The 14,823-nt window shown below is 33.8% G+C and overlaps 1 protein-coding gene across 1 annotated transcript in view; it reads left to right on the top strand.

Annotated features, from left to right (window-relative positions):
* ERC2 (ELKS/RAB6-interacting/CAST family member 2) overlaps positions 1 to 14,823 on the top strand; it is a 723,468-nt gene that overhangs the window by 408,664 nt on the left and 299,981 nt on the right. The window contains exons 8-9 of the mRNA XM_047097449.1: positions 370 to 510; positions 3,620 to 3,760. Of these exons, the coding sequence (XP_046953405.1) occupies positions 370 to 510; positions 3,620 to 3,760 (282 nt within the window). The remainder of the gene's footprint in view (positions 1 to 369; positions 511 to 3,619; positions 3,761 to 14,823) is intronic.

The raw sequence follows: 14,823 nt of genomic DNA, 5'->3' as shown, positions 1-14,823 counted from the left end.
CGCTTCTTCCACTTGTCCATTGAAGGCTTTAGTAAGTCTAGAGTCATGGTGCCTAAACCTCCATCTTCTGGAACTGCTTTTAGAATTTTCCAAGTACTGCCATGAACCAAAACAGCCTCAGAGCTTGAACATTAAAGTCCCTTGCAACTCTGTGATGCTAAATTTTATTAGTAAGCCAAAAGCCATATTGATTGTCTTTCCCAAATGCTGTTATATGTGCATAACAAACCCAATTTAGACTATCTTGCATGTGTTGATTCATATAGAGCATTTCTTACATTTATTGCCTCCCATTTCCTTTTGTAGCATGCCTTAGCACACACACTCTGATGGTTTCTCACTTCCTCTTTTTTAACACTTGTCTCAAAGGAGAGAATAATTGAGCGTTTGAAAGAACAGCGGGAGAGAGATGATCGAGAAAGATTGGAAGAAATAGAATCTTTCCGAAAAGAGAACAAAGACCTGAAAGAGAAGGTCAATGCTTTACAAGCTGAACTGACTGAAAAAGAGGTGAGTCTGGAAAAACAAATGAACTATGCTGATAGTCCCATTCATGGTAGCCTCAAGAGACTAAAGAGTTTGTTTGAGGGGCTGTGTGAAGACTTTGGGGACATAGTTTCCTTTGTAAAACTGCCTGAATTCAAAGGAAAATATTTACTGTAACTCCTTTCAGCAGGATGCCCTATGCTTCTCTTCTCTGCTCTGTGTACAATGTAGCTCCTTGAAAGTTTTCTTGTTGTCTTAACCACATTTGTGTGGCTTATTCTATATTTTTTCAATGTCCCAGGATCTTTTGCTTGGGGTAACAACAATATCAATAATAATAACAACATATCCACTTTATTGAGGGCCTGTTATATACTAATCTTTGTGTTGGGTACTCTACATTCATCTGTGCTTCCCAAAAGGATCACTCAATACTTCCAGGTTAGGAGATACGGTACCATGCTGGACACAAAGTGTAGGTTAAATGTGGCTACTCTTCTGGAATATCAATTTTACATTATGGTAAATGACTTAAAACAATATTTTCATGCTAGAGAAATATGGATACAGAATAAAAATTGTAGCCACATTTTTAAAGTAAAACAATATACTTTAAAGAAATTTCTTGCTTGGGGGTTATGGAGAGGATGCTTTGGGCTATCTTCCCCACGCTTGGAGGGATACTTGTAACTCCTTTAGTTTACTTAGGGATACTTTGATGGAAAAGTTTGAGGAGCAGTAATGCGTGGTATTTTTTCCAGTGTCCAAAACTCTGAGATATGTGCCATTGTCCACTATTGGCCCCTCCATACTTATTTTTGTCCACAGGAAATGTCCATCTCCTTTTGGCTGTTACAGATCCTTTCACCTTATTGTACTATATCACTGCCTACTTGTCAATTTTTCAGCCCCTCATTGTTACCTCATCCCTTGGGTTTTGATAATTCTATACAAATGAAAGTACTGTCTCAATGAGTAATCCAAGAGGGGAAGAATTGATAAGTAATAGAAACAAAATTCATTTTCCCTAAAATAAGCACACTAGGTTGTTTTTGTTTTTGTTTTATTTTACAGAGGAGATTATTTCTTTGATACAAAAATAAAGAGTATAAGTCCTACTATTCCTACTATTTCAGTGCTAAATCTAACTTGGGGGATCTGTAATGAATGTAGTTGGTATGTGTCAGAAGGCACAGAAGCTTTGACCTCATTTGCAATTTGAATAACTGATTATAAGTGTTATTAATGGGTTTGCACCTTGAAGTCAATGTGTGTGTGTGTGTGTGTGTGTGTGTTTGTATAAAGAGCTCTTGATGACATGGTGGAGCATAGCTTTAAATGAAAATAATTTTGTAAACAATGCCTATATTATATGATTTCAGACAGGCATTTCAGCAAACATTTATTGTTCCTGTATAGTAATGTGCCTGCCACTGGGATAGGTGTGTCAGTCAAGGTTCCACCAGAAAAACAGAACTGCATTAAGAAATTTAACCACATTAAGAAATTTATTGCAAGAAATTGGCTTATATAGTTATGGGGGCAAGTCTGAAATTCATAGGGCAGGCCATCAGAAAGGGCAGGCTGGAAACACTCCAGACAGGAATTGGCACAACAGTCCACAGGTGGATTTCTTCCTTCTCAGGGAAATCTCAGTCCTGCTCTTAAGGCCTTTCAACTGGTAGGATCAGGCTCACCCAGATTTGGAAAATAATATCCTTTACTTAAAGTCAACTGATGGTAGGTGGTACTCCCATCTATAAAGTACCTCCAAAGCAACACCTAGATTAGTGTTTGATTGAATAACTGGGGACTATAGCTAGCCAAGTTGATACATAAAGCTATCAGACCTGGAAATTTAAAGTGTATAAAGAAAAACAACATATAATTGTTGTCAGCTTATAATTTAGTTAAGGTGATAATCACCTTCACCATGGCAAAATACCTGGCTTGCAAAGTCCTTTATTATTTCTGTGGGAGTGGTGTGATGAAGAGCATTGAAATTGGAGTCAGAATTCTGGGTTTGGGACCTGTATCTTCCTTTAATAGAGCACAAACCTCAGAGAAGGTGCTCAGTTCATGTGAGCCTCAGTTTCTTGACCGAAAAATGAGAGTGGCTAACCTGTCCTTCAGAGGGTTGTTAGGAGTTAGGTTGTTTGCTGAGTGATGGAGGTGGTGTCTTTATTAACGAGGTTATTCCAAGGTCCAGGAAGCAGCTCTGACACAAATTTTAGGTAACATCATTTACTAAATGGCCCCTGTGTGCTTAGTGTCTTTCTAGGTGCTGCAAATGGCCAAAATGGAAACACACAAGGCCTGATTTTGGGTAAAACCTAAATATTTTAGTCACATAGTTAGATTTTGCTAACTGTGTTTCATGTTTGGTGATAGATATGCCTTTGTAGCTCAGCAGAATTATGTTCCATGATATATGCAAGTATTTACTTCCTTACTTTTTAGAATTCAGACTGTCTAGGAGAGCTCTTGGTTTCTGGGCATGACTGATGAGTGGAACAACTTAGGTAAAGCCATGTCTGAGTTGGGGTTTCATTATATCTGTTGAATTTGGATTTTTAAAGGCTTGGGACATAAAGTCTGCTCTAAATTTTAAAATAATTTTATCTGTGATTCTACAGAAGATATTTTAAAAACCATTGGTTATTTTTCTGTTAAAGAAATGGGATTTGATAAAAACAGGATGCTTCTTTTATATTTGATTTGTCCTTTGGGAGGGAAAGGCATTAAAATCAGTATTTTCTTTCATATTTGTCTTAGCGTCTGCACGATTTGACAGCAGTAAATGTAAATGGAAGGTTCAGGGTGTCTGTTTTGCCATGACATGTAAAGACCACCTTGGGACTTACATCATTAGCATGACTTTGAGATGTGAAACATGCATTTACTGACCACACCATTTGGTCACATTTGATTCTATTGCAGTTAGATCCTGCTCAGTTCTGTAAGCTGGCCAATTTTAATTTCCTGGCCAGAGCCAGCTATTGTTACCTTAGTAAGACTATATTTACCCTTTCTGTCTAATGCACACTTTATTGCTATGCATAGAATCAATGTATTCAAATTGAAGACTAGTAGAAATTGTAGTGTTTTACTCACTAGTGTTCTTTCCTTTCAGTCTAGTTTAATTGATCTCAAGGAACATGCATCTTCATTAGCCTCAGCAGGACTGAAAAGGGACTCCAAATTAAAATCTCTGGAAATAGCCATTGAACAAAAGAAAGAAGAATGTAGCAAATTGGAAGCACAGTTAAAAAAGGTAAGTGAAGTCCAAGAAAATAAATGCTCATTATGAATATATAAAATGGAAAAGGAAGAGATATTTTGCAAAGAAACAAACCCCTTATCTTTTGCTGTCTGCTGATAAGAGAATTAGGCACTCTTAGCTTAAGAAGTCTGCATCAAATTGGTTAGTGAACCTAAAAAAAAATATCTTAGGTTTCCTGTCTGAAAAAAACTTGAAAAATAGATGAAAATAGTAATGGAAGTAAAAAAATATTATAAAAACAAGCTGTTACTCACTGGGGAAATCTCAACTTTAAAAAAGATAAATGGAAATGTTTGTAACAAATCAAAGAATCCAGGGGCCCCATTTATATTGATAAACTTTTACTACTTTCAGAAGCAGGCCAATTATTGTATTAGAACTTTGTAAAAGTTTACCTGACAATATAAATTTCTAAAAGTCTGCCCAAATAGTCAAAATCTCTAGACTATCTGTGGGATGACTCTTTATACTTAACCAAAAATGACCTTAATGTCTTAGAAAGCTTGTTGAATGTAGAAGACTTTGGAAAAGAAAACAGCATCTTTACATTGTAGCATTAACATGTTTTCTCTGAACTGGACATTTTTGTGGAGTACATTTCCAGTCATGCATTGTTCCTTTGACTTTTTCCCTGTGTTGTTTGGTACGTCTGCACTCATTGTCCACATAAAACTCATAACCTTATGAGTTTAAGCATTTTGTTTCCCTTTGACAGCTTATACACTTATTCAAAAGAGGTGATAAGAATCTAAATAATCAAAGCATATAATAACGTTTGATTATATATAATGTATAGCACACTGGAATGGGGATTTATTTGATAAAGTTATGAAAATATATGATGTGGATGATAAGGATGCTAAAGCATCATATATCTGTGGAGAAATTATTCTGAATATATAAAAATTGAATATACTATTTTGTACGATACAATACATAACTGAAATGTTCAGTTTACCGTGGAATTTTAGGAAATTGTCCTGAGAAATTTCACACTAGTAAAGTCTCCTTTCTAAAGATAAATATGGAGATCAAATCCCTCTATAGCAAAACAGCAAGAAAATCTCTGTATTGCATAATCTGCTTTCCAATCCACTCAGCATCTCACTTTTTTTCAAGTAGTATCTAGTTAAGCAGCCATCTTGAACAATAAATATAAGAATTTAATTTGCCCATTTGAGGGTGCTTAAGTAGCAATTGAGTTGTCTATTTATGCATTGGGTGTATGATAATACATTCTTGACACATATAATGAATATGTGCTGTAATATGTTATACATGCATGTACGTATCAAGAAATGAGCCCATGAAAGGTACTTTTAATTTAATGAACAGTTTTGTGATCACAAGACAGGCTTTAAGATACTGAGAGAGAACTTCATTAAGTTGCTTTGCATTAGCTTACCTCAGTTGCATTGTGCTGAGTCTTGAAGAAGGAGGACCTCAATTAGACCTGGCCATGAAAGACACCTCATGAACTCTTTGTAGCCCTTATGGAGATGAGGCCACTGCACATATTAATTCTGCAGATACATACTCGACATGCTCCCTTTTAGTGTAAATCACCTGTGGAATTTAAAACCCTCTAGTAATTAAAAAGGAAGAGGTTCACATAATGATACAGTTTCCTTGTATGTGACTTGACTAGTTTAATAAGAGAACATCTATCTAAGCATTTCAATTTAGTTTCCTTCAAGGTAGCTCTGATTTGCCCAAAGTATCACTCACAGCATGTGGTTTTCTTAAACTCTCAGGTAGACATGGTGTGCTGAAGTTCATATAGCAAATCCTATAAACATTTTAGCATTATTCCTGACAATATTTTAACCTTCTGTCACATCACCAGGATTAAAGTAACAAATATGGTTGTCTTGCTGTAAAGAACCTATTTAATTTATGAAAAGATAACTTATTTCTAAGTGTATAAATAATGTTTGCTTATACTATCTCCTAAATGCATAGTACAGTGAGATTAAATAAAGTAATTATAATTTAAATATTTTCATACCTAACCTGCAGATGCTATTTTGTTATTCTTGGCTCTCTAGCATTAACTGAATTCAAAAGTTTAAAATACTTTTCCTAGTAGTCTTTAATTTCTGCTAATAAATAGTTCCATAAAAACCTCAAGTGCCCATCACCTTAAAAAGAATTGAGATCTACATGAAATATTTGAAAATATAAGCCAACAGTATGTGAATATACATATAAACACATCATTTACTCATGGAAAAATAAGCAGCTATAAAAGCTTAAGGAGTGTCTGGGCCTCCTTTTAAATAAAAGGGTATGTGACTTGTGAATAAAATATAAAGGGTTACTAAATGAAAGCTGAAAACATAATAGTTTTATTATGTCATAAATAAACCATGAATTCCCAATGGAATTTTGCTCAAGATTTGTGAGCGTCCAAGTATTTTTGCCATAAAATGTACACAACGTTGTAGATGTGTTTAGCTGAACAGAAACCTTGTCTGCCAATTACAGTGGCATCCAAATTGTGATTTAAATTTATTTTGGTCTTATGAACAATTCTTGACATTGGTAAGGTGAGTTTTTACATAAAAGTTTATGGAGAACATTCACATGCATAGTTACTTTTAATCCTTTACTGTACTGTTAATTTAAGTCTCCAAATCCTTCATGATGAAAAATGGTTATAGGCAGAAAAGGAATTAGTCCTTACACATTGCATCTCACCTCTTAAAAACAGATATTCACACATCAGATATTCATGTGTGAGGAAAGTTTTACTGATATTTGTGAGGCTGATAAGATGGTATTAACCACATAACATACAACAACTAGTTATGAGCATGCTTTACAAATTAGTTTGTTCATTAATCTTAAATAGACACCCAGGGGTTGAGAAGAACCTGATTAGTGACAAGTGGGTAGTTTTGTCTTTCAAGAATATATGGTTTTCAATATGTAGAAGTAAGTTTACCTTGTATGTCTAGAAATCAATTAAGAATGATTCAAAACATTATAATTTGTGGTATTTGGTAATTTTCCAATTAATATCATCTTTGAGGAGAGTGGGTGTTTTTTAACCAGGGCAAGATTATCATTTACTTCATCAAAGTTGAACAAATAAAAAATTCAGGCTCTTTAAAGGCACATACATGTCTCAGCGTAAAGCAAAGTGAAATTTCTTACAATATTTCATCTTCTACACCTTGACGTTGAGCCCCAGGTTAATGATGCAGGTATTTAAGAAATAGAACCAGGGAGTGATATTTAAAATAATATTCAGTACATTTAAATCCACCAAAATTTAAATCTTCTACACAAAAAAGACTGGAGGGCATTACAAATTCTGAAGCACTTGGAACATAATAGGATAGTCACTAAAAATTATATTTTTTGTTAATTATGAACTAACAGTACAAGTTGGTAATGGGAAATGGATAATACTGTATTTTGGTTCCCTTTATTCTTCCTGGTGACTTAATTTTTTCTTCTCCCATTTACTGTTAATCCTGTAATGTCTTGCTTACTGATATTTGCTATTGCTAACCTGCTGTTTGCTGATCTGTATTTTCCTAAAGTTAGACTGAATAGAAACTTCAGGCTTGTGTTAATATAAAAAAAAGAGCTATAAATTCAATGATAAGATTTAATTAATCTTTTATTATTACCATCTTTGAAGTTCAGGTAATAAATTGCAGGCTTGGCCAAAAGTACTTCTTCTGATTCATTGCTAGAGGCCAGCACTTCATGTATCATCAAAAGTGGACAGCTTTCTTTATTTCATGGGTTATTTAACTTGAGAAAGGGAAAGTAACACAAACCTTAAATTTCTTATTCCAGCTATTCTTTTTTAGGAGCCAAAGTCAACATTTTTATTTCCCTAGAGCCTCTCACTTTCACCGTGGAATGTTTAGAAACTGAAATTTCTTCTTTTTTAACGACCAGTTTGTCTGTGCAAATGCACTGGATTTGTTGAGCTAATGCTGTTTTTCTGGATCTTTCCTTCTTTCCCTGTCTGTGCTTCAATGCCTCCCCAACTTTGCAATGTAGCAAGCTGAGCAGTTGTTCAATCAGATGTACAACCCAGTAAGTCATTTCTGAAAGTTCCCGCTGTAACATATCAAAGCATGAGGATCCATTGATCACATGTCACAGTGTACCATACTGGGGAGGTTTTAAAAATAGTTATGAGTCTCTTCCCATTTCCGTTTTGTCAAAAGAAATGATCTGTGCAAAGGCCACTGCCATTTCTTTTGAATGTGAAATTTAAAAATTAAGAACTCAATAAAATATTGCCAGCTCTGCTATCACATCCTTCTAAACTTTATAGAAAAGCTGAGGTCAGCTGCAGATCTGGGCTCAGGGAGTTCTTTCTTAGATCCTTCTAACTCAGAGTTACCTATGTGAAATGGGATAGCATTTCATAAAGTAGCAAGCAGCTCAATGTAAATTATATACAAATGATAGAAGTTAAAATAGGTTTAGATTTAAAAATAGGGCTATGCTCTTTGAAATTGGTAAATGATGAACATTATTGTGGGTTTTGTAACAGTTAAAAACATGTCATTTGGCCGAGGACAAACTAAAATATAGCCTCCTAATAACAGATAGTAACAATTCTGATTATAGCTTAATGGTACACAAAACAGGTAGCTAGTAAAAATATATGTAAAATGGCTAGCCCAGATGCCACCACTGATTTTTTTAATCCTAATGACAGATGTGCATTTATATGAAGCAGTTTATTTGTTTTCTTTAACTTATTAAAGAAGAAAGACCTTTTTGTTTTGTCAACTCAACTGGCTTACTGGGTGAAATATTACCTAAAGGTGACCAGAATTTGTCAGTTGGTAGATGTGATCTGTGCTATAATGCATTCTAATTACCTCCTATTTATGAATTCACATCATGGGAAGAATAGCATAGATAAAAGAAACAATTCAGCCAACAACTTTTGTTAAGCTGCTATTCCAGGTTACATCCAGCATGGTATACAAGATGCTTGGGTGTATTTAATTAGATTCAACCTCCACTCTCCAAACTTTAAAACAAATTTTGTTTTCGCAAACAATTTCTCAATTTCAGTTGGTGTATCTTTATTAACCTCTTTCCCCAAATACGATTTTTAGTAGACCAGGAAAAATACTCCAGATTTCCTTTCCCTTAACATTTGAATGGGAATGTTAGTAAGCAGGCTCAAAACAATGGGTAGGTGAAGAAGGACAAAGTTTGGAATATCTTTAAGCTTGAAAATTGACCCTGGGAAAAATAAGTATTTTCATTAGATCATTTTTGAAAGATGTAAAGTAATCCCACTGAAATTGTTTCACATTTACTAAAGACAGGAAGAAAACCAAAGTATGTCACATTTTGGGCGTGTGCAGGACATTTTTTCCTGTAGCAGCAAAGATTTATCAGGACCACAATAGGATTTCAGCATCCTTGTCAGGATAGGTAGGACCAAAGAAATACCTCTGTTAACCTTTAGATCATTTCCAGAAATTTTGACAATATGGCATTTATTGGACTTTGCCTTCATATTAACCACAGTGGTGGGTCTCCAGGAAGCAAAAACAAACTTTACTCCTCAAATTAATGAAGCTAACCCATTGGTTTGGCATCCTGGACGTATAGCCAACCTTCATTATTTTAACTCTCCCTGTCTGCAGATATTCTCAGGGTCCAGTTCTTTTTGGAACTGATAGGGATACAGCATGATAGATTTTCTATCCTTAAGAGTCTTTTAAAAAATAATCATGTTTTCCTGGTTATAAAAATAACATATGGTCACAGTGGAGAATTTACAAAAGTATAGAATTATTGGAGAAAATAAAAATAACAGGATGTCTTACAACACAAAGATAATCACTAGGAACATCTGTGTGGTTCCCTACCCAGACATCTTTTTGTTATTCTTGTCCTTTCCTTTCTCCCTTTGTCTTCTTCTTTCTTTCCTTTCTCCCTTCTTCCCCCTACTTCCTTTTTACTTTCTTCTGTCTCCTTTCTTCTCTTTTATTCTTATTTAATACTCTTATTTCTTTTCACCAAATTGTGTCAGTGTTTATTGAGTTGTAGATCCTGTTTTTATAACATTTCATCAGCATTTTCTCTAGTAACTGTTACTCCAAAACACTGTCTTAGGGATTATGTGACATTTTACTGTATTTACTCATTCCCCAAATGTTGCTCATCCCTTTCCTCCTTTTTTTTTTTTTTGCCATTATATAATGCTCTGAAAAACATCTTTCCATATTAATTTCCAGACATTTCTGTTTTTCATGGAATAAGTTCCTGGTAAATGACTTTTGAAAGGTCCCGATAGTTCTTGCTAAGATGCATTTTAGAGAAATTCTAGCATTGACACTTCCAACACAATGAAGGCAGCCTTTCTGCCACACCCAACCAACATGGAAAACTGCTATTTTACATAACTTGGATAAATGTGTAGATGGAATTTTTTTTCTTATTTTAACTTTATTTTCTTTTATTACTAGAGTGGTTGAGGTTTTTAATAACTTTATTAGCTGTTGGTATTTTTCTTCTCTTAATTGTTTCTTTAAGTCACATAAGCACTTGTTTTTGAGCTTATCATTTCATTCATTGGTTTGTATGAGTCATTCTTTGCTTTATATAGAATCTTTGCCAGATTTATGATAAAATTTCATTGAAGTATTTTTTATTTTTTTTATTTTTTATTTTTTTTAAATTTTTTTTTTCAACGTTTATTTATTTTTGGGACAGAGAGAGACAGAGCATGAACGGGGGAGGGGCAGAGAGAGAGGGAGACACAGAGTCGGAAACAGGCTCCAGGCTCTGAGCCATCGGCCCAGAGCCCGACGTGGGGCTCGAACTCACGGACCGCGAGATCGTGACCTGGCTGAAGTCGGACGCTCAACCGACTGCGCCACCCAGGCGCCCCTGAAGTATTTTTTAAATAAGTAAAACTATTTTTAGGTTTCTTGGCTTGTGTTTCCCTGTATGATTTTCTCATTTCCTTTATGCTTAGAAGTCATTATTGGATTTCAAGAATAGACACCTACGTTTAAAATTTTTTTTAATGTTACCTTTCACATCAATTTAACCCCTTTAGTTTATTTTGATTCATTTTGAAAGGTGAAGTTTTCACGTATATATTTTTTAAATGATTTGAATGATTATCTAATTATCCCAGTACCATTTATCAAATAATTCTTTATCCACTGATCTTGATACTGTTCATTGTATGTCTCATTTGGATGAATGTCTTAGTTTCTGAGCTTCCATTTGGTTTTATCAATGTCTGTTGCTTGTTGAGTCAGAATTTTAATTATTGTTGCTTTATAATATTTTCAAAATATCTAGTGAAATAAATTCCACCCTAGTTTGTTTCTACTTTTCATTTTGGTTTGTTTGAGTATTATTAACCTTTAATTTTCTATTATTTAAGTAAATTTCAGGATCACCCTTGTCAACTAATTTGTTAATTTTTATTTGAATTATACTCAACCTATAAAATAATTTTAGAATGATATCTTTCCAATATTATTTCTTCCAGTTCATGAACTTGATACAACTTTTGTTTATTTCAGAGATCTTTTACAGTAAAGGTTTGACATTTTTCTATTATAGGCTTGTGATAGTTCCTTTTAAAGATCCTAAGCAGTACTATATATATAATTGTTAAGTTACTAAAAATTTATGTTAGGTGAATTTTGGGGGAATGCTGTATTATTCCTTTTATTTTCTAACCAGTTATTGATACCTAGGAAATTTCTTTTATTATTGTATGTTTATTTTGAATCAGGCCTCCCTATACATTTTGGTGAATTATAACTTAATTATTTTTGTTAAATAAGATCATCTTATAGTCACTTCTATGCCCATTAATCTAAACTAAATCAGAATAAATAAAGATTTAGCTTTAAAGTCTTCCTGGGAACATTTTCTCCTAGAGTAGAAGTAAACCTACTTTTGAAACTCTTTAACTTTTACTTTAGTCACCCATGTAATACTAAGTGATGCTGCAATGCCATTTCGTAGGAATCTAAAATTTTATCTTTGTATCCTTATTATTATAATAATAACCTTTCTGCAGCTTAACTATCAGTCTCTACTCCCAGAGGAGTTTTGTCTTGTCATTATAAACACTGTGCAGGCTATCTTCAGTTGAATTCTTTTTCTTCCCTTAGTTCTTAACTCCAGCAAATAATATGTTTTTTTTTTCATCAGTCTCAAATACCTTCTTTGCTGTAACTCTAGTAGTTATTATGCCCAGAGATGGTATCCAGAGGTCTCATAAATTTTTAATAAAACTTTAGAGCTTCTGGGTCCTCAGCTTAGTGCATTGTACAATATCCTTGTTGCTGCAAGGCAAATGACTGATTTGGAGGCCCTGGGGGCAACTTTGTGACTGGCCAGGGCCCACTTGAGACCCCTCTGATGTACCTCCACACCTGTGAATTTTTCCCCTTGCCTGGTCACTATCCACTGAAATCCTGTCTCTTCTGCAAACGCATCTTTTGCAGGGCTCACATTTTATGCACTGGTTTACAAGAAAAAGACCAAGCATTTTTCCAGTCTAGAGAGAGAAAAAAAATCTTGTTAATGTTCAGTTAGGTCTTCTTGATTTATAGGACTGTGCAATCCCAAGAACATGGTGGACTGAATTATAAATGCTTTCACAGTCATTTTTAGGTACAGTGGTTTATTTTTGCAATTTTTTTGCCTATTTATGAAAATTATTTGATTCACTCATAGACTAGTCCCCCAACACAATGGAAAACTACAACTATTTAAGAGACAATTCATGGCATGCACACAGCATGTACTAACACATGGACCCACACAAACACCTCATACTCGCTCTAGGCTTTCAGTGTCTAAAGAACTCAAGTAATATATGCAATAACACTGAAGATTTGAGGTCACATGTTTTATTTAAGAACATCCAGACAACTTCAGTTCTCTATTTTGCTAATTTTAGGACATTTCATAGTTAGAAGGGATTATATTATAATTGTATTTTTGTTTGAATGGTCTTAAAAAGTGTTAAGCATACAGATGATTCTTTTTATTTGTATATGTGTGACATAAGAAAAATTATTTTGAACATTTGTTTATTTATTTATAAATAGCCTATGTGTTCCGTCTGTGAAAAATGTTAGATTTTAGAATAGTTGTTATAAAATGAAAAATGTGAGTATTTCAGATGTACTTAGCTAGAATTATAAAAGAAAAATTTCCTTTAGAAATAAGTAGTATAAGATTCAAAGACATATCATTGTTAGATTTTTAATAAAGTATTGAGGCTCAGCTTTTATATTTTGTATTAATTGGATTTAAATAAAATGTAAATTTTATAATATGTTCTAGTTCTTTAATCATACAAACTTTATTTTAAAAAGTGATATTTTTAAAAAATGGGCACCTGGGAGGCTCAGTTGGTTAAGTGACCAACTTCGGCTTAGGTCATGATCTCAGGATCCGTGAGTTCAAGCTCCATGTCGGGCTCTGTGCTGACAGCTCAGAGTCTAGAGCCTGCTTCAGATTCTGTCTCACTTCTTCTCTGCCCCTAACACTCTGTCTCTCTCTCTCAAAAATAAACTTTAAAAAAATTTTTTAAAAACGTAATATTTTGTTCATAAAGATGTGAAGAATGGAACTTTTTTTAGAATATTGAAATCAAATGTAATGTTTAAAGTAGTTTATATACCCTGTTCTGCTGTTCAGATAGGAAAGGAATTTTAAAGTGCTGTTAACAGACACCAAATCCCCAAAGTGCTGCAATCAGGAATCATATTTTCACTGTGCATAAATTTAGCAAATTATTGCTAAAACTCATAAGCATCGGGGAAGAAAAACTATCAGACTCGTTAGTTAGTGTTCTGCTTATACTTTACGATCATGACTAATCATTTGTTTATTTTGAAAGAAATAATTTTTTTTAAATTGTTAGGCCCTATTTCAAAGAGAGAATGCTATATAATATTATAATTGAATATTCCCTGCCCAATTTTCATAGCAGGTTTCTGGGCCAAAGTTAATGTTTTCCTTTTAAGCACTTAGAATGATGAACTGGAGTTTTACTGAATATAATCAATGTCTAACCTTTATAAGAGAAGTAGTAATAAACTTGCGATTTTTCATATTGATGCTATCACTCTCTGGTTTGCCTTAAGCCACTTTTTGCTCTTTAATTTAAATATAAATAACATTAACTTGAAACTTTGCCTTATTTCCTAAAATAGTTCTAAATTCTATAATTAAAATAGCCACTAGGTATTGTTATGTACTACTTGTCCTAAGTCATGACCAGATTTCTCTTTTGTGCTTGAATCAGGCTTTCAAAGTCAGTTTACATCAAAATTCCAAGGCTTGCCCACATCATTGAAGCTCCCAAGTTTGTTTTGATTTTTCCCACTTGTAGGGAAATTTCCTTACATGTGGAAATATAGGAAACATAATTGGGGGATCCTCAAAACTTACTGATCTAATATGTAATACAGACATTTCTGAAATATTCTTTCCCCAATTTCTGTGTTTCTGAGATGCTTGAGAGTTGCTGTCAAAGTTACCAGAAATATTTTGAGGCAGAACCAGATATCTAGATTTGCCTTTAAACCAACTGGTTTTAATCAACAAAATTAAATCTCTACATTAAAAAAAGAATGCTTATTGATATTTTTTTGGTTTTAATGACTGGTAAATATCTTTGAAAGTGATGATATTCTTACCTATATCTATGATAATAAGTAACTTCTAAAACCATTAAATCCCCACCAATCTGTATTTTCAAGAGCTAGATTCCCCACTAATACAGATAGGGGACAAGGTTGATGTGCCTTAGTAGAATGCAATGGGCAATCACTTCTTGACCTTTAGGGGGGGCTAATTTGAAATCAACGCATCCATAAGGAGAAAGAATTACTGTGTATTTTTACTTTAAACCTTGAATGGGCCAGAATGCCATGCTAGGAATTTGTTCAGATAATCATTACTCAAATATATTTATTATTTTTGTCTTCAGTGTCTGAAGTAACCAGCCATTCTAGGTTAAAGAACCCATGTTATAATTTGAAAAGGCAAGAGTATTGCTAAATGTA

This window comes from Lynx rufus, unplaced genomic scaffold (assembly GCF_022079265.1).
Source record: "Lynx rufus isolate CCGP_SWC_20201006 ecotype Redwood Valley unplaced genomic scaffold, mLynRuf1.p SCAF_4, whole genome shotgun sequence".
NCBI lineage: Eukaryota > Metazoa > Chordata > Mammalia > Carnivora > Felidae > Lynx > Lynx rufus.
This window is presented reverse-complemented; position numbering and strand designations above follow the sequence as displayed.